The sequence below is a fragment of the Sus scrofa genome, chromosome 4, assembly GCF_054392235.1.
Source record: "Sus scrofa isolate SSC_HxYL_T2T_F1_AM1 chromosome 4, Sscrofa_HxYL_maternal_Yorkshire_Landrace_v2.0, whole genome shotgun sequence".
NCBI lineage: Eukaryota > Metazoa > Chordata > Mammalia > Artiodactyla > Suidae > Sus > Sus scrofa.
The window spans coordinates 54,749,478-54,769,447 of record NC_139386.1 but is presented as its reverse complement, the minus strand read 5'-3'; the positions used below and the strand labels follow the sequence as shown (position 1 = coordinate 54,769,447).

The following is a 19,970-nucleotide window of genomic DNA, read 5'->3' as shown; positions in this document are numbered from 1 at the left end:
GCTGTTTGGAAATGGATTGGGGTTGGACAAGAGGAAGCAGGCAGAGCGGTTAGGACGCTGTTGTAGTAAACAAGAAGTGTGGAGCAGCAGGTAGTGGTGCAGATGGAGAGGAGCTGAGAGCACTCACAGTTGAATTATAGGAGAGAAGCTTTTGCCTTGACCAGCTGAAAGGTGTACTTAATAAATAATTTCTTTCTCTGTTTTTGTTTCGGGTGTGCTGTGTTTTAGTATGCATAGTTTATGATTCTTTGTTATTGGACTGGATTGTTGTGTCTCAGATATTCCTCTTTCCCCATTTAGTGTTCTTTTGCTTTGAAAAGACTAATGTGAATCTTTCTCTTTTGGAAATTCATTTCCACATTATTGAAGAGTAAAAGTTAAGTGAGACAATTCACTTTTGAACACGATACAGCAGTGCTGAGCATTATCTAAGAGATATCAGAATTTAGTCTGTGCACATTCTCTTCATATCTCCATGTTAAGTAGCGCTGTAAATATTTTATTTCTCATAATTTGTTATTGATTTTTTTTTTTTCTCCCAAAGCCACTCTACCCTGCAGTTGGTATAGAACTTGAGGGGTTCTATTGTTCTTTTGCACTTACTGTTTGATTCCTTTGATACTTATTTTTCTTCTTCCCACCATTTAAATTTTCTTTAAAAATCTTCCTGAAGATTTCATTACTCTTGATAATGTCTCTTCCCCTATTTCAATTAGAACTTTGGTATGTAATTTTCTAATAAGTTTTGTTCAATAATTTATTCTCTTTCCAGTTTTTATTGGACTTACTTTCGTGGTGACACAGAGTTGAAATGGATCAATCACAATTATTTATTTATTTATTTTATCTATCTTTGTCTCTTTTTAGGGCCATACCCGTGGCATATGGAGGTTCCCAGGCTAGCATTCCAACCCGAGCTGTAGCCACTAGCCTACACCAGGGCCACAGCAACTCGGGATCCGAGCCTCATCTGTCACCTACACCACAGGTCACAGCAAGCCAGATCCTTAACCCACTGAGTGAGGCCAGGGATCAAACCTGAGTCTTCATGGATGCCAGTCAGGTTCGTTAACTGCTAAGCCATGATGAGAACTCCAGATCAATCATATTTAAAATGAAAATTTAGAAAAGTATACCTTTGGGAGTTCCCATTGTGGCTCAGCAGTAATGAACCCAACAAGTATCCATGAGGATGAGGGTTTGATCTCTGGCCTTGCTCAGTGGGTCTGGGATCCAGCTTTGCCATTAGCTATGATGTAGGTCGCAGACATGACTCGGATCCCAGGTAGCTGTGACTGTGGTGTAACCTGGCAGCTATAGCTCCGATTTGACCCCTAGCCTGGGAACTTCCATATGCCACAGGTATGGCCCTAAAAAGACAAAAAAAAAGTAAATCATTGGATCCTACTGCTGGGTTATTTCTTTAGAAAGTATAAAATGAGTTTCTGAACCTTTTTGCAATCCCTTTTAGTACTATGTTAAGAATTAGGAGTTCCCGTCGTGGCGCAGTGGTTAACGAATCTGACTAGGAACCACGAGGTTGCGGGTTCGGTCCCTGCCCTTGCTCAGTGGGTTAATGATCTGGCGTTGCCGTGAACTGTGGTGTAGGTTGCAGACGCGGCTCGGATCCTGTGTTGCTGTGCCTCTGGTGTAGGCCAGTGGCTACAGCTCCGATTAGACCCCTAGCCTGGGAACCTCCATATGCCGCAGGAGCGGCCCAAAGAAATAGCAAAAAGACAAAAAAAAAAAAAAAAAAAAAAAAAGAATTAATGCCATTTTATATTTCCTACAATTGGTAAGAATTCTTTTGATATTAACTGTATTTGCATACAAAAAGAGAGCTTGAAAGGGGACATTTTAAAGTTTTTATGTAACCCATGCAGGTATGCAGGATTGATTATTTGGAGGAAAAACATTTGTTATCTTCATGTTATCTCCTCTTTATTTAAGTTAGAGTTATTGCTGTATATTTTTTTCTTAAACTTTTATTATTTATACATTCCTCTCTAAAATATAACAAAAACATTATTTGTCTTATTTTTATTTCCATCAGTATCTGATACATTGCTCAGTGTAAATTAGTCTCTGAGTAAATTGCTTTGTCTTTCCTTGATAGATCATTTTCCCTTTTCAGTTAATGGAGATACTTCCTCATCTGCACCCACTGAAAATGCTTCCATCGCCACGGGTACTGCAGTAGGAGCTGAAGAAACCGCCTTGTCTTCAAATTGCACTAGTACAACTCTTGAAGATCCTCCAGTTCAGGAAATACTGACTTCCTCAGAAAACAATGAATGTATTCTTACTAACAGTGCAGCATTTGGATCTGAAGCCAGAAATACATTAGACCCTTCTGCCTCCAGCTCCGGAAGTAGCTCTGCTTTTGAAGCAGCCAAATTAAGACAGCCAGATGGGTGTGTGGAACCTGTCCGGCAGCAGTCTGGAAGTGCCAACACAGAAACTCTGCCATCGGGGTATGTTAATTTTTTTTAAGATGTGTAACTTAGGAGTTCCTGCTGTGGCACGGTGGATTAAGAGTCCAACCACAATGGCGTGGGTCATTGCAGAGGTCATGCTCAATCCCTGGCCCGGCGCTGTGGTTGAAAGGAACCTGCATTGCTGCAGCTGCATGGCTCAAATTCATTCCCTCACCTGACTGAGAACTTCCACTGGTGCTGCCATAAAAAAAGAAAAAAAGATATGTGACTTCCTGTCATTTTAAATCTAGATTGGAATCTAATTCATATAATTTGTTTATTTGCTACAAATCTAGTTTTTTTGTTTTTGGTTTTGTTTTGTTTTTTTGTCTTTTAAGGCTGCACCTGCAGCATACGGAAGATCCAGGTCTAATTAGAGCTGCAGCTGCCAGCCTACACCACAGCTCACTGTGATGCCGGATCTTTAACCCACTGAGCAAGGCCAGGGAATTGAACCAGCATCTTCTGGATACTAGTCGGGTTTTTAACCTGCTAAGCCACAAGGGGATCTCCCTATTTTTTAGAACTAAGAATAATTGCTCATCTAGTTATAACATGTGCTGTATTAAGGAAAAAGGAAAAAACCTTATATATTGATTTGCAAGACTCTCTTGGTTTGATCCTTGGTTTGCTTTTAAATAAGAGTGACCCCGACCCTCTACATAATAACCGCAGGTCTCTAGTTTCCTTTATATTGTGTGCTCTCCAGGCCAAACTTGAGAGCAAGTCACAGTCTTTTTTCTCAGTTTACACTGAGTGCTGGAGAGCCACCTAACCCTGCTGAGCAGTGCTGATGCAAACTCAGGTTTTTGTTGCTGCTTGGTGATTCTTAATCTCCTTTAAATTTCCCACTGTAATTATTCATCTTCCTGTGATTTTTGTTTGTTTGTTTGTTTTTGTCTTTTTTTTTTTTTTTTGCTATTTCTTGGGCCGCTCCCACGGCATATGGAGGTTCCCAGGCTAGGGGTCGGGAATCGGAGCTGTAGCCTCTGGCCTATGCCAGAGCCACAGCAACGCGGGATCCGAGCCGCGTCTGCAACCTACACCACAGCTCACGGCAACGCCGGATCGTTAACCCACTGAGCAAGGGCAGGGACCGAACCCGCAACCTCATGGTTCCTAGTCGGATTCGTTAACCACTGCGCCACGACGGGAACTCCCCCTGTGATTTTTTTTTTAAAGAGTATTCTATGTGTATATTCCATTTAATCATCTCTCTCATATTTAGTTAATAGTTTGTTTGTTTTTTTACTCAGTTCTGGTGATGCTAATATTAATGATTCATTGTCTCTACCTTCAAGAACCTTACAAAGGGGCTTAGATTTTTTTTTAATTTTATATCGGGGTATAGTTGATTTACAATGTTGTGTAATTTTCAGGTGTACAACAAAGTGATTCAGGTATACATATATCCATTCTTTGTCAGATTCTTTTCCCATATAGGTTACTACAGAATATTGATTATAGTTCCCTGTGTTATACAGTAGGACCTAGTCACTCAGATTTTTAAACATGTATATAGTACAGTTTGAAAATGATGTGATGAAATCTGGTGTACACAGTGCTGTCACACGCAGCTCACAGCAGGTAGAATGTCTACTCATAGCTGTGGAAACGGCACCTCTAGAGAGGTCTCTACCTTATTGCCCTCATTTTCTCATGACAGTCACTATATGCAGGCCTTTTTTTTTCTGTGCTCTTTACTGGCTCATCTGCTTTTGCCTGTTGCCTAATTACAGTGTCAGCCTTTCGAGTCCTGAGTGTGCTGCCCCTGTTGAATCTTGTACTCTCCCATCACTTAAGCTGTTGAATCTCTATGTCCAGGCAACACCTTTCTCTGAGCTTATTTTTATCTGTTTAATGGAAATCTCCACTGTTTCCTGCAACCATTTTGGGCTGTACAGCATCTTCCCTTCCCTTGCCCACATACCTCATTGACCCTTCGTCTTCTGTCTTCCACAGCTTAGTCATTTATCCTAGTCTCATGTGTCTGCCATTAAGACACTGATAAATAAGCTGTTCTTACTGTTAAGAACCTCATGACATGATGGGAAGTAAAGATAAGAAAATAGTCATCGACTGTACAGTACAATAAAGCTAAATAAGCTAGAGGTAAATTAGGGTTCTCTGGGAGGGAACATACAGTGGGGAGTAACCTACGATAATGAGAACAAAGAATACTTTCCTGGAAGTAATGACCCTTAAGTGGGTTTCTGAAAGAGAAGCGGGCATTAGCAAAGCTGTAATGGAGGCACAAGTGGTGAAAGGTTTCCTTCTCAGTGGAGCTAACTGCATGTATAGATCCTAGCACCCATGAAAATGAGTCAGCTGAACTCAGGAAACGGTGTTTTGTTACAGCTCGAGTTGAACATTTGAGGAAGCATGCTGTGTAGTACTGAAGAGTAAACAGTCCTCTAAAGAATCTCATATACTCCTCAGAGTTTAGGAGTTTTTCTCTGAAAACCATGAATAAACATTAAAGAACTTTAAACAGGAGAATGGCGTATTTGCATTTTAGTAAGATTATTCTAGCAGCGGTGTAGCTAAATTAGGAGTTGAGGCAAACTAGGATATAGAAGCCAGGCTGTTTTATAAATGAGAGACACAAACATTCTCATTTAAAGTGGTAAGTACATAAACTTAATTCTGTGGAACCGAGTAAATGCATGCCTGTCACCACCGTGTGTGATCTTTGCATTTTGTAGAAATCTTGATGGCTGATTTTCAGATTCCAAGTTGCGACCTACTAATAGATTGTGACCAGCCTCGTTCCAGAGGCCTTTCCTGATTCCCTCTGTTGGAATCAGACCCCTCTGCCCTATCCCCTTACCCAGCCATATTTCTTTCTAACCTCCTGTTTTGAAAATTTACAAACATGCAGAAAAATTTAAGAAGTTTTACAATGAACATCCATATATCTATCTACCATTAGACTTTATAATTGACATTTTTATCTGCTTGCTTTATCTTACGTCTTCATATCTCTATTCATTTGATTTTTATTTTTATTTTTTATTTAAATTAAAATTGTTTTTATTTTTTAATAATGATTTTTACTTTTTCTGTTATAGCTGGTTTACAGTGTTCTTTCAGTTTTCTACTGCACAGCAAGGTGACCCAGTCACACATACATGTATACATTGGTTTTTCTCACACTATCATGCTCCATCATAAGTGACTAGATGAAGTTCCCAGCACTATACAGTAGAATATTTGTTTAATTTTTAAATGTAATTTAGTAACTTGCAGATATCAGTACATTTTGCCCCTCAAAACTTTTAACTTGCATATCATTAAGTAGAGTTCAATATTTGTTTAAACATCTCTAGAGTTTACTTAGAAGGAAATGCATAAGTCTTAAGTGTGCTATTTTGATAAATTTTGACAAATGCAAATAACCCAAACCTTTAATAGTCTACTCTTAGACTATTATCGCCACCTCAGAAAGTTTTCTCAAATCCCCTTTCAGTCAATCCCTCCCCCTACTTTTAGAGAGGCAACCACTGTTCCAGTTTTTTCTACATTAGGTCATAGATTAGTAACATAAATGGAATCTGTATGAACTCTTTCAGCTAGGATTCTTTTAAGCAGCATGATCCTATTTGTATTACTTTATAACACAAATCTCCATATGACATATATTTGTATGAGCTCTCCACTGAACTGAAAAGGGGGCTGAATTTTGTCAATTTCCACATTTTTTTGTGCCTAAAACTATGCCTGGCATGCAGCAGGTACTCAATAAATATTTATAAGTGAATTAATGCTTGATTGAATAATTTTGGGTGAATGAGCAATTTGGCAAAAGCTCTGGCATGTAAATGCTTACAAGAAAATTAAAGTAAGATAAGAACTGAGAGGCACCCATTGAATTTAACAATAAAGAAATTATTGATTATTGACCTTTGACAAAGTGGTTTCTGGGAAAAAGAGCTATATTCATACTGCTCCGTGATGGAGTCAGTGGGAAGGCTGGAAGTGTGATGGTAAACCCTTTGAAAGAGTGAGAACTAATGCATAAAACTTTTTCACTGTGAACACACAGGAAAGGAGGAATGTGTGGTAAAAGCAAGAAAAGATACAGACCTGAGGAGTCATTTTTTAGTTTTAAAAAATGGGAGTGACCTGATGGGTGGTTGGTTGCTGATGGGCCGGAGCCAGTAGAGAGATTAGCAAGCAGTACAGGATAGAGGGCTAGGGCCAGCTGTTGGTCGTGGTTTAGCAGAAGGCAAATTTTACCACCTACTCCATTATCTAAGTTTGAAACCAATGGTTATCCAATCAGTAACTAAATCCTGGTTTTTTTTTTTTGTAATATAGTTTACACAATTCTTCCACATTTACTATTTTTAATTAATTATTATTATTATTATTTTTTTGGCCCTTTTCTTAGGCCACTCCTGTGGCATATGGAAGTTCCCAGGCTAGGGGTCTAATCAGAGCTGTAGCCACCAGCTTATGCCAGAGCCACAGCAATGCGGGATCCGAGCTGCGTCTTCAACCTACACCACAGCTCACGGCAATGCTGGATCCTTAACCCACTGAGCAAGGCCAGAGATCAAACCCGCAACCTCATGGTTTCTAGTCGGATTCGTTAACCACTGCGCCACGACGGGAACTCTGATTTTTAATTTATTTATTTTTAAATAAGGTCTTTTGTCAGCAGTCGGTTTTGGAACTTTATATATAATGTCTTAGTGAGCAGGGAGGCTGTGTCTCAGTTCTAGGAAGGGAGAATATTATGTGAAGGTGAGGTGTAACAGTTATATATCAGTACTCATCTCCATGAAATGAAAGAATTCTGTTGGGAAGTCTTATCAGTTAGCCTGGTAATTTGCACCTATTTGAGGGGTATTCATGAATTTCCACTGCAGGGATAATATAGTCCTTGGCCAGTTCCAGTCCATCACTTCTGTAGGGCCCACAGGTACAGCTCTAATGGGTTATCACTGAGTCACCCAGACCAAGCCGGGGTTTCCCCTTTATTCCTTTATCCCACCCTTTCCCCTGCCAGCACCTTCCTTCCTCATTGCTGCCCAAGGTCTGCTCTGGTCACCACCTATACATTTGGGACTCTTTCTTGGCAACTGTCATATCCCAAGAATTAGAATCTTACTCTGGAGATGACAGCTCAGCAAGTTGCCTCCAGCCCCCCACCATGGGTCCTAGAGTCACTGGGGAAGATAGTGAAACTGACCAGGCTTGTCCCTTGAGGATCCAGGAGTTCTTTGTCCCAAAAATGTTGTCAGACGAAGGCAGCTGGGTACATAGCATGTCCACAGCCTGGGCTGCCACAGGGTATGGCATGACAGCAGTTTTTGCTCTTAGTACCTCCCTAATGTTCTTGATTTTGCCTTTTGGCCCCCTAAACCTAAAATATTTACCATTTAGCACTTTATAGGAAAAGTTTGCCTACCCTCTGTCTAGTGACTAGAACATAGAAAATTATAAAGAAGATAGGCAAAAGTAGTTTTGCACATGATAGTGTATGTAGCAAGTGGTTTAGCCTAAGAAAAATAAATTCACTTTGGAGCAAAAATACTAAAATCTGAAAGTGATCCCTTGTTTTGGAAAAATTAGGAATCAATAGCTAGCTTTGTGCTTAGAACCTAAGTACTTACTAAATATTTACTGAATGTTAAATTAGAAATATTTGCAGGTAAATTATGATGAAACTAGAAAATAGCTGCATAATCCATTTTATGGATGATACACTTGATTAATTTTCCCCTAATCTTAAAATTTTTTTCTGATCACAAAACTAATAAGACATGACCAAATAAAGTATTTAAATCATGCAGAAGCATTTGTTAAAGTACCCCTTATAAGCACCGAGAGAGCACCGTCTATAGTCTACACATTATTTCAGCAGCAAATATTTGAGGGCTTTTCTGGGTCAGATATCATTCTGGCATTGGGTGTTCAGAGGGCAAGAGAACCCAAGACTCTGCTGCTGTGGAGCGTGTGTTACACACAGGCCAACCACTGTGGCCTTGCATAGAAATCCTTCTCTGCGATGTCAGATAGCAGTAGAAAGATCAAAGAGATGAAGAGAATAAAGAGCAAGTATGTAAATTACTATTTCTTATAGACTTACAGAATTATTTCAAGAAAATGGGATCACTCTGTGTACATACTGTTTTTCAGTTGCTTTTTAAAACTTGATTGTATTTCCATATTGGTACAAGTAGATTCGCATATTCACCAAATATATAATTAATAAATATTATTAAGCACCTCTTCTGTGGCAGATACTGTGCTATGTTGCTGTTGGTACACTGATGAGCAATAAAGACTGAGACCCAAATTTTGAGAAGCTTTCTGTCTATACATGTAGGTCTACCTTCATTCTTTTGAATGGTTTATTATACTTCCTTGAGTATTAATTATTGCTCTGTAACAAATTACCCTAAAGTTTAGCAGTTTAAAGCAACAAACATAATCTTACGTGGATTGTGTGTAATTATAAGGCTATAGAATCTGGAAGTGGCTTAGCCAGGTGGTTTTATGCAGTGTCACTCATGAGGTTGTAGTCATCTAGGGAATGATTAAATGGAATTGACTTTGCAAATCAAAGAGCCCTGAATTCTGGCCTGTCAGTGGGAAAAGCCATGTCTACACTGTGGGACTTCCAAAAGGCTTGGAAATTGGCAGCATCCAATACCTTTGGAAGTGGCCATGAAGAAGGCCCTATAAACAAGCAAAATTGATTGAAAGCCGTTTTGCGAAATGAATCCCTAATTTCCTTCTTTGTAGCCAGGACTGCTATCCTGCCTAGGGCTTTCTTCTCTGGAGGTTCTCTGCTTTTGGAACACTAGGCACATTTGAGGGTAAGGTACTGTACTACATCAGGAGATGCAAATGAACCTTTATGAAAATAATAAGTGAATACAATTATAAGTGAGTTTCCAAGCCTCTGTCCTTCTTTCCTACCCAAATCCCAGAACATTGGCAACCAGGATTTTACTTTTCCACCCAAGAGACTGGAAATGTCTTCTATCAGAGATTCCCCTACCTCAAAAGAATAAAAATACTGGTATTTATTTGTTCTCCAAGGAAGTAGCCTCGTAATATCACCCTTCAATTAATCCCATAAGCCCCAAGCTGCACCCAAGCACACAGAGCTCCTGGTCAGTTTTTGGTGCCCTTCTTGTTAGACATCGGAGGAAAACCTCTTAATGTAGAAGGTAGAGATCAAAACTAACAATCTAGGAAACGCTCTTGAAGAAAACATGCTTTTAATATTCTCAGAGGGGTAAGAGTAGATGTAACGTATACTAAAAATGAGGTGCTATAAAAAGCTCTTGAAAATCTAATTCAGTGAAAGACTTGGATGATAAAGGTAGATAAATTTCCCAGAGAGTTGAACAAAAAGATAAATCTATGAAGTAAAAGCAATAAAAATAGAAAAATTGGAGGACCAGTTCAGAGGTCTGATAAGAGAAATTCCAGCGAGAGAGAAAATACGGGAAATATTTAATAAAATAACAATACAACAAGCCCCCCACCTTTTACAAACCTGAAGGACATGAATTTCCCTATTAAGGGGCTCACCCAACATGCAGGATAATAAGTGAAAATAAATCTATATTAAGATACCTCATTTTGAAAATTTTAGTATATTGGGGCCAAAGGAAAAAAATCCTAAACATTTCCAGAGATTTTTTTAAAAGGGGGTTGGGGGGATGTGGAGAAGCAGATCTCAAAGTCATCAGAATAGCATTAGATATCTCAGAATCATCAGGAAGCTAGAAGACAATAGGCCAGTACCTTAAATGCTGCTGTAAATGATATCCCACCTAGAATTCTCTATTCAGTCCCACTGTTAGTGTACACACAGAACAAATACATTTTTAGATAGTTGACATCCCATGTATTCTTTCTGAGGAAACAACCAAGACTTGTGTTCCTCAAAAACTAAGTAGTGAAAGTGAATGACATGGGATCCAGGGATTGGGTGTCTGATAGAAGAGTGAACGTGTTTCCAGCAGGGTGAGGAAAGGAAAGCTTGATGGCAGGTGTGACTGATAAAATATCCATTGAGCTTAAATATTTTGAGATGAGATTTATGCAACTGGAAAAGTATTTGGAGTTAAATTTGTAATAACTTGCAAAACATAAGGAAATGGGAGGAAAGAAAAGTTAAATCATGTTCCAGAATTCCTGTCATGGCTCAGTGGTTAAAAAACCCAACTAGTATCCATAAGGATGCAGTTTCAATCACTGACCTTGCTCAGTGGGTTAAGGATCTGGCGTTGCTGTAAGCTGTATATAGGTGGTCAGCTTCAGCTCCGATTCAACCCCTAGCCTGGGAACCTCCATATGCTGTGGGCACGACCCTAAAAAGACAAAAAAAAAAAAAAAACATGTTTCATGGCTCAGCTGTCAGGAAGGTTTACACAGTCTTAATAATTACAAGGGAAGGACAGCACGTATATTTGGAATGGCTGGAAGGAGGGTCCAAATTACAGAGTGTGTATGTTGTACATGTGTGTGCAGAAAAGAGGCTTACAGCTTCCTCTTTCATAGTGAGAAATCAGTACATTGTGTCTGAAATTTAATTAGTAGAGTAAACTTGTTAGTAAGAAAAAAGAGGTAAATACTGAAAGAAATGGCTAAGTTGAAAATGTTGCCTTTGGGGAGTAGAAAATTAGGTTAGAGGACAGGGAGAGCTTATTTTTTGTAATGAGCCTCGTAGACTGTATGATTGATTAAACTGTGTGGAAGTACATATAATTATATAACTGTGAATGTATATTAAAGTAGTATGTGAAAGTATAACTGATAAAAATGAAAAGTAGTGAATAGTATTTGTAAAGAAAGGATTTGTAAAGAAACCAGGAAATTATGATGTAGAACAGCAATACAAATTCAAGGATTGATTGTAGGAATTAATACCTAAAAATAGCAAAAGTACCATTATTGGGAAGTTCTTGAAATGTGATTCATTATGTAGGTATTTATTTGTTTTTGGCCATTAAGCTTTCATAAGATCAATATTCCATTGGTATGTGTTCTAGGTATTCTTGAAAAGCCTTTAAAATAAAATTCCATATTTAAATCTTGTCTTCCTATGAATTTTTTAAAATGTAAATGCATGTGAAGTAAATTGAAATTTTAGGTAATTTATTTTTACTGAAATACTTGTGAGGATTATCTAAATTTTTGTACTACAGGATAGCATGAACCAGTGTAGAATTTTATGCTACTGATTTAGTATAGGTAAATCAGTAATAGATAAGTTTAATAGTTTATATGATCCTGAATTAGTTGTGAATTTGGGCATTTTGTTCATTTTTAGTATTTAAGCATGTTATGATTAATGTTTGTTAGATGTGGCTTAAAGAATTATTTTTTGCATGCTGTTTAAAGTATGTGTACACTTTGATGAGGGAATGACTTTAATATGTGTAGGGAAATAATTTAATAATTAACGGCCTCTCAATAAAAAGTCAAATTGGATCCTTGTGATTAAGGAAAAAATTTTCTGTTTATTCTGCTTTCGTTGAAAACAAGAATGTTAAACTCAGAAATACCAGCTTTTTATTTTTTATGTTTAAAATTTTTCTTCTGTACCATTTTAAGGAAAGACTAGGAAGGAAGAAACAGGGGTCACAGGAGAAAAGTGGGGAAAACAAAAGTGAGAGTCTTTGAGAGAGAACAGTAAAGGTAAAATTGGATGCTTGGCAAAGAAGGAGAAATAGATGTGCACAAAAAGAAGACACTGTATGCAGACAAAAGAAAGAATTTTCATGGAGCTGTGTCACTACATGCTTTAAGGCGATTTCTGTTAAAGTCTTTAGAAGTGTACTTTTAAAATTGCAGAGAGACATTTTGTGTGTTGGGTGTAGTATTAGGCTGAAAGCTCCTCTGCCCTTGATTAAATTTGTTTTGTGATGATTTGGAATTATATAAATTAGTAACTTTTTAAAACTTTAGGTATTATTCTGTCTTCCTCTGCTAACTGTACTTACTGAGTTTCTTGTACTGTTAATAAATAGAAAATAATTGGAATTCCCGTCATGGCGTAGTGGTTAACAAATCCAACTAGGAGCCTTGAGGTTGCAGGTTCGATTCCTGGCCTTGCTCAGTGGGTTGAGGATCCAACATTGCTGTGAGCTGTGGTATGGGTCATGGACGCAGCTCAGATCCCGGATCCTGCGTTGCTGTGGCTCTGGTGTAGGCCGGCCGCTACGGCTTTGATTGGACCCCTAGCCTGGGAACCTCCATGTGCCGTGGGAGCAGTCCTGGAGGAGGCAGAGAGAATAAATAAATACAGAGAGAGAATAATTAAGGAGTTCTCTTTTGGCATAGCAGGTTGAGGACCCAGCATTGTCACTGCAGTGCTTGGGTCACTACTATGGCACAAGTTTGATCCCTGGCCCAGGAACTTCCATATGCTGCAGACATGCCCAAAAAAGGAGGGGGGGGGTATTAAGAACTTAAAAAGCAACAGAAAAGAAGAAAAGAAACAATTTTATTTTGTATATATATGTGACATTTTAAAGTAAAATTTACCTGTAATTTTCTGGATTAGATGAAGGAATCATTTTTCAGGTTGTTTTAATTTGTTGTCCTTTATTTTTGCATTTTTATTTTAAAGTAACATTTTAAAATTCCCTTTAGGTGGGAACAAAGGAAAGATCCTCATGGTAGAACCTACTATGTGGATCATAACACTCGAACGACCACATGGGAGAGGCCACAGCCTCTGCCTCCAGGGTAATGTAGCATCTTATGCATCTTCAGTTGTGTTTTATACGTATAATTTTTAAAGTTTATTTAATACAATATAAAATGATGCTTTTACTCTTAATGTTACGGTTCTTTGATTTGCTCTTGTGAATAATGAATGTTGAGTATATGAGATACGTTACATTGTATCTCTTTTACTGTTAGTCTGAAGGGTTCCTCAGGAGATGAAGAGATTGTCAAACATGGGCTTGTTTACAGAGGGTAGTTGCAGAATTTTGATCCAGTTTTAGTGCTTGTTGTTTTGTAAGGAATGAAAGGTATATTTAGAACAATTTATATATGTTGTTCTCTATAGATAATGATCTAAACTATGCTGTTGGGTGACATGTAGGAGATATTAGTGTGGTTCAAAATTATAATCTAAAAGATTGGTACAAGTAAGATTGTATTACATTATGGCTAAAATTATAGAGGGTTTTAAATGAAAAAGTTTTTCTATTACATACTAAATAAAGTTTATATTCTGTGCCGTCGTTTAAGGCCATTCACAAACTGTCCTTTCAGATGCGACTTAAGAGTCCACTAATATAAAACGTATTCAAAATCTAGAAGATGCAAGGCAAGGGGTATGTTATTTCTGTGAGATTGGTTGCTGAAAGGATTCTGAAGTCATATAAATTAATGACATAAATTGGTTTAAGGTGAACCAATTGGTTTAAGCCTGGAAGATGGGGAGACTTTTGGCTGGTGGAGAAGGGCGTTCTCTCCTGTGGGAATATTAAAACAAAGGCTTAACAGAATGAAACGTATGACACACTTGAGGCCAGCAAGTAGGTGATCTGGCTCTCATATGGGTCCCTTGAAGACCTTTAGGGAGGTGAGGCTGACATGGTAAATGGGTTCGTTTTTATGCCATGCCAGGGAACAGTAGTAGGTAATGGAGCATGGCTTGATCTGCACTTTAGTTCAGCAGCAGTGTAACATCAAAAGGGTTAAAAAGCCCTAAGAATTGAGTTAAAGTCTTTTTCATGGGCAGGGATGGTTGCTAGGTAAACAGTAAACAGTAAATGTTTATCAAAAAAAAAAAAAAGATAGATTGATAACTCTTCAGTCTATGGCCTCTCTTTTAGATAGTCCTTAGAAATCATGTATAGGAAGAATAGGAAGGTAATTGAACTAAAGCAAATAGCAAGTTGCATGTTCATAATTTTTCTGAAGAATATCAATACTTACATTCTTGTAAACTTGTCTTGGACTTGATTTTTAAATTATTTGAGTGAAGTATGACCTAACTACTTTCTAGTTTCTTTCATTAAATGTTTACTGTTCTTTTCATTTCTCCTCTTGCTTACTTTATTTGGAAGTTGGGAAAGAAGAGTTGATGATCGGGGAAGAGTTTATTATGTGGATCATAACACCAGAACAACAACTTGGCAGCGGCCCACCATGGAGTCTGTCCGTAATTTTGAACAGTGGCAGTCTCAGCGGAACCAATTGCAGGGAGCTATGCAACAGTTCAACCAGCGTTACCTCTATTCGGTAATTAGGAAATTCTGAGATGTTAACACAACTTTTTCCTCCAGGCATTTGCCCTTTTCTACCTTAGTGATTTTTCTTAAATGTTATAGATTGTATTAGAAGGTATTTTTTAGTTGGTCTTTAATAAGTAATTAGCATCTCTAATATACATAAGCACTTTAAATTTTTTTTCTTGAATTCTAGTTTACTAACATACACTCAGGTTTTTGTCTTTATTGAGTTTCACAAATGCAATTCCTTAATAAAATAGTTTTTGCCAGTTTCCAGTCTTCTGCCTTTAGTTATAATTATTTCGTTTGCCTTAAGCAAAACCACTTGCCTTTTGATTTTCCTTAAGGTCAATCTTGCCATATCCCAACTCTTCTGATCCCCATCCCAGATTCTGAGAAACAATGCTTTCATCTGTTTTGGCCGACCAAATATATGTTCTTGAGACTGGGGATAGTTTTGTTCAAAAAAATCCAATGCTGTCTGAAAATTTGCCTAATCGATAATGTATTGCCATAAGCAAACATCCATGAAAATGACAGGTTCGAGGGAACCTTTGTTAAATAGATTTGACCTCAGGAAGCAGAAAATACAAATTTTAAGTCCTGGACATCTCTAGATAGTGTTTTGAGGTAACTTGAAAAACACCAGAGTGTAGAAAGGAATTAGGAAAGATATAAAAAGAACTTAACTCTTTCTTCAGAATCTTGTCTCTGTCTGGCTCATTCAACTCCACTTTCTTCAGAGGTTAAATAATAAGTTCTCATTTGAAGGCTGACCCATTTTCCTGGTTATAGGTGTAGCTAGCAGAGAGGGAGTGGGCCAACTCAGCCTGCACAGCACCACCCACTGTCAGTTGCTGGTTCTTTGGTAACTTGTACAGAAATCTGTAGTAGGGTTCCATCATGTAGCTGTATATAGTACACAGATTACTGTGTGCATTTGTTTTTGGTTGAACTTAATTGTATATGTGAAATCCGTGGGGAAATGGCAGAATTAGAAATAGGGTGTATCAGAAGTATGTTCTTCTGCACATGACAGAACATCCTTAAGCAGACTGAGGTTTAGTTATCTAAACGTAACACCCGGTTAGGGTAAGAGTCAGTAGTGCTGCCAAGCACCCTGGTTCTTTCTGCCCTTTTGCTCCCCAATCCTTGCCATGTGTCCTGTGTCTCTTCTTGATCATATGGAGCTGCTGCCCCCTGGGGGGGCACATCCAGGAAGAAGAAAGAGGAAGGGGAATGAGAAGGAGAGATGGCTTTTTTCTAGCAATCCCTGGCCTTTCTACTTGGAAAGGGATGTCCTCACCAGGGACATCAGCCTGCACCTCATGGGCCAGAATTGGTCGTTCTACCAACTCAATCACCAGGAAAGTTGGGAATAGAGTAGTCTTAGATAGACACATTGATACCTCAAACACAACAGTGATTTTGTTGTATTTGTCATTCTTTAAAAATAGGTGGTACAATGTTTATATTTTCTTTAGAATATATTTCTGGGTTGTAATATGTAAGCATTAATATGTTTTCATGTATGTATAAATACATATAGAAGATACTAAGGTCAAAGTTCATTTGTATAAAGATAATACTGGAGTTTAGTATTTATTTTATGCTTTTTTATTATTACTCAATGAATTTTATTTCATTTATAGTTTTACAACAATCATCACAACCAGATTTTATAGCATTTCCATCCCAAACCCTTATTAATGGGCATTTGTTTTAAAGAGAACTATGATAATTATTCTATTTTTAAACAAATAATGTTGCTTCATTTAAACACTATAATTTTTTATATGGTCTTCTCTCATGTCATTTTATTCCTATAGATTATTATGGAAAGGATAAGAGATTAAAATATTGATGTTGATATATTATTTCATCATTTTAGAAACCTAATAATTTTATCACTTGATTGACCTCTCTTAACTCGTGACATTTTTAGGACTTTGAAATTACTATATTCACATTCCTTTTATCTTATTTTTTAGAGATTTACTGTAACATATGATTCTGCCAAGTACTTGGTTTATGCTTTTATATTAAAATACTTTTTATTTCTCCTCCCAACCCTTTTCTCCAACCAGGCTTCAATGTTAGCTGCAGAAAATGACCCGTATGGGCCTTTGCCTCCAGGCTGGGGTAAGCGAATTTTTTTTTTTTTTTTTTTTGGTCTTTTTGCCTTTTCTAGGGCCGCTTCCATGGCATATGGAGGTTCCTAGGCTAGGGGTCGGGAATCGGAGCCGTGGCCACCGGCCTACACCAGGGCCACAGCAACGCAGGATCCGAGCCGCGTCTGCAACCTTCACCACAGCTCACGGCAACACCGGGACCTTAACCCACTGAGCAAGGCCAGGGATCGAACCCACAACTTCATGGTTCCAAGTCGGATTCGTTAACCACTGCGCCACAATGGGAACTCCAAGCAAATATGGTTTTGGTAAAAGTATCTGAGATGTATATATAGCAAAAAGTTATTAAATGCTATGCTCACTCTGTTTTTTAGAAAAAAGAGTGGATTCAACAGACAGAGTTTACTTTGTGAATCATAACACAAAAACAACCCAGTGGGAGGATCCCAGAACCCAAGGGTACGTATGTACTACAGCCTTTCTTAGGTTATCTTACACATGTCTGAAGATAGAATTGCATTAAAAACCTTGATTCAGATGTTTTTAGCACCTGTAAAATGTTCACCTTATGATTATTGCATTATCTTTTAGCTTACAGAATGAAGAACCCCTGCCAGAAGGCTGGGAAATTAGGTATACCCGGGAAGGGGTTAGGTACTTTGTTGACCATAATACAAGAACAACAACATTCAAAGATCCTCGCAATGGCAAGTCATCTGTGTAAGTGAAGCTCTTATGTGCTGTGTAATGAGGACATAGGTTTCACTTCTAATTTAGCCTCAAGTTTAGCAATAAATTTTATTTTGTGTATCAAGAAAATTTACACAAGTAATACTCTACTATGCCTGTCTTTGCTCTACCTTCTTATAGAATGATTTTGCGGCACATAATTCCTTAGTAAGAACGATAGTAAATATTTACCTAGTGATTACTGTGTGCCAAGGATTCTTCTAAACATTTAGTGTAAATTAGCTCATTTTATCTTCCAACAATTCCTTGAGGTAGATACTGTTATTTTCCAAGTTCAGAAACTGAGGCTTAGGGAGCACAGCTAACTTATGCAAAATTATAGGCAAGTAATGGAAGTGGTTTCAGACCAAAGCAGTCTGTCCGAAGAGTCTGTGCTCTTAACAGGTGCATCATGCTGTTGCAACATCACAGAATGAGATGTTCAAGAAAATTTAATTTTCCAGGTAAAAATAGCTCAATTAAGCATTTGAAAGATCTCTCCTTAACTCCCTTATTACTCTTAGTGTAATGTCCTTGTATCAGTAAGTATGTAGAAATAGCCATAAAAACTTTTTGCAATTCCTACCGTTGCATCTGTCCACCTATCAGTATCTCTCTTCCCTCTTCATCCTGAAGATGAACTATCATCGTTCTTATCAAAGTCCAGTCCTCCCTGTGCTGGTGCACTAGCTCTTCCCCCTCTTTTCCAGTTCACTGTTCCAACAGTGATCGTCTTTATATTCTCCATCTTTCTCTGCTGAATTATTCTCAGCAGCTGTTAATTTCCTTAAATTAAAAGCAAACAGGGAGTTCCCTTCATGCTCAGTGGTTAACGAACCCAACTAGGATCCATGAGGATGGAGGTTCGATCCCTGGCCTTACTCAGTGGGTTAAGGATCTGGCGTTGCTGTGAGCTGTGGTGTAAATCACAGACTTGGCTTGGATCCTGAGTTGCTGTGACAGTGGTGTAGGCCAGCAGCTGCAGCTACGATTCAACCCCTAACCTGGGAACCTCCATATGCTGCATGCATGGCCTAAAAAGCAAAAAAAAAAAAAAAAAAAAAAAAAAGACAGACAAGCAAAACACCATAATTCTTCACCTTATGAATTCATTCAGTGAAAATTCATTTTTATTGCTACACTTTACAAGAAAACTACCTGAAAGAGCCTCTGCCCACCTGGGATTTGAAGTTTTCTTTGAAATAGTCAGTAGTTGACTTTAGTATTTTATTTAACTCACTTTTTTTTTTACAAAAGATCTATCCATACACATGCCCTCCCTCTTCATTTTTATATGTTGTGTGTCCTCATTACTTGAATCTCTGTTGGCCCACTAAATATATCTTTACTTCTCTCCCAGCAAGTAACTTTCCTGTACTCATTTTTTGGACCCTGGTACACTCCAGTCACATACTGAATATTAAATATCCAGCTTTATTATGAATTATTATATAGTTTGTTTTTGTTTTTCTTTAGAACTAAAGGTGGCCCACAGATTGCTTATGAACGCAGCTTTAGGTGGAAACTTGCTCACTTCCGTTATTTGTGCCAGGTACTACGGTGGTAAATAAATCTTATGTTCATAATCATTTAGTTTTATCTTTACACAGTACATGCACTGTAACTTACATTACAATGTTATTTTTCTTTGTAGTCTAATGCACTACCCAGTCATGTAAAGATCAATGTGTCCCGGCAGACATTGTTCGAAGATTCCTTCCAACAGGTAAGAACGATTTTATCAGAATAAAATAGTACAGTTAGCCTCTGTATCTGCAGCTACCACATCCGTGGATTCAGCCAACTGTGGATAGAAACTATTCTGGGGTGGGGACAGACGGGACTCCAGAAAGTTTCTAAAGGCTAAATTTGAATTTGCTGCAGCCAGCAAATTCAGGCATACCTCATTTTCTTGCACTTTGCTTTTATGTCGCTTTTGCAGATAGTGTTTTTTACAGATTGAAAGTTGTGGCAACCTTGTATTGAGCAAGTCTCTTGGCACCGTTTTTCCAGCAGGATGTGCTCACTTGGTGTCCCTGTGTCACATTTTTGTGATTCTTGAATATTTCAGACTTCATTATTAAATTTATATATTGATCTGTGATCAGTAATCTTTGATGTATACTATTGCAAAAAGATTACAACTTTCTCAGATGATGGTTAGCATTTTTTTAAATAATAAAATATCTTTTAATAAAGGTATGTATGTCTTTTTAGACATAATGCTAAACTTAATAGACTACATAGACTTATTAAGACTGTCTAGACTATTAAGTCGAGACTTAATAGACTACAGTATGATATAAATATAACTTCTACTCACACTGGGAAACCACAAAATTCATGTAATTTGATTTATTGTGGTATTCTCTTTATTGTAGTGGTCTGGAACCAAACCTGTAATATCC

The 19,970-nt window shown here is 37.9% G+C and overlaps 1 protein-coding gene and 1 long non-coding RNA gene across 23 annotated transcripts in view; both read left to right on the top strand.

Annotated features, from left to right (window-relative positions):
* The window catches only part of WWP1 (WW domain containing E3 ubiquitin protein ligase 1), a 139,021-nt gene that overhangs the window by 73,191 nt on the left and 45,860 nt on the right, over window positions 1-19,970 (top strand). For 9 of the 22 annotated variants that reach the window (XM_085021123.1, XM_085021121.1, XM_085021124.1 and 6 more), the window contains 8 exons: window positions 2,135-2,474; window positions 13,104-13,199; window positions 14,537-14,711; window positions 16,789-16,843; window positions 17,208-17,292; window positions 17,425-17,553; window positions 19,039-19,114; window positions 19,217-19,288. In XM_085021123.1, the coding sequence (XP_084877249.1) occupies window positions 2,135-2,474; window positions 13,104-13,199; window positions 14,537-14,711; window positions 16,789-16,843; window positions 17,208-17,292; window positions 17,425-17,553; window positions 19,039-19,114; window positions 19,217-19,288 (1,028 nt within the window). Of the gene's footprint in view, window positions 1-2,116; window positions 2,475-13,103; window positions 13,200-14,536; window positions 14,712-16,788; window positions 16,844-17,207; window positions 17,293-17,424; window positions 17,554-19,038; window positions 19,126-19,216; window positions 19,289-19,970 lie in introns of all 22 variants that reach the window. The other 13 variants (XM_085021120.1, XM_085021119.1, XM_085021122.1 and 10 more) reach the window with 3 other exon arrangements.
* Window positions 3,790-12,949, top strand: LOC146403807 (uncharacterized). The gene is made up of 2 exons (XR_014843062.1): window positions 3,790-6,879; window positions 12,693-12,949. It is a non-coding gene; the product is annotated as an uncharacterized LOC146403807 (long non-coding RNA).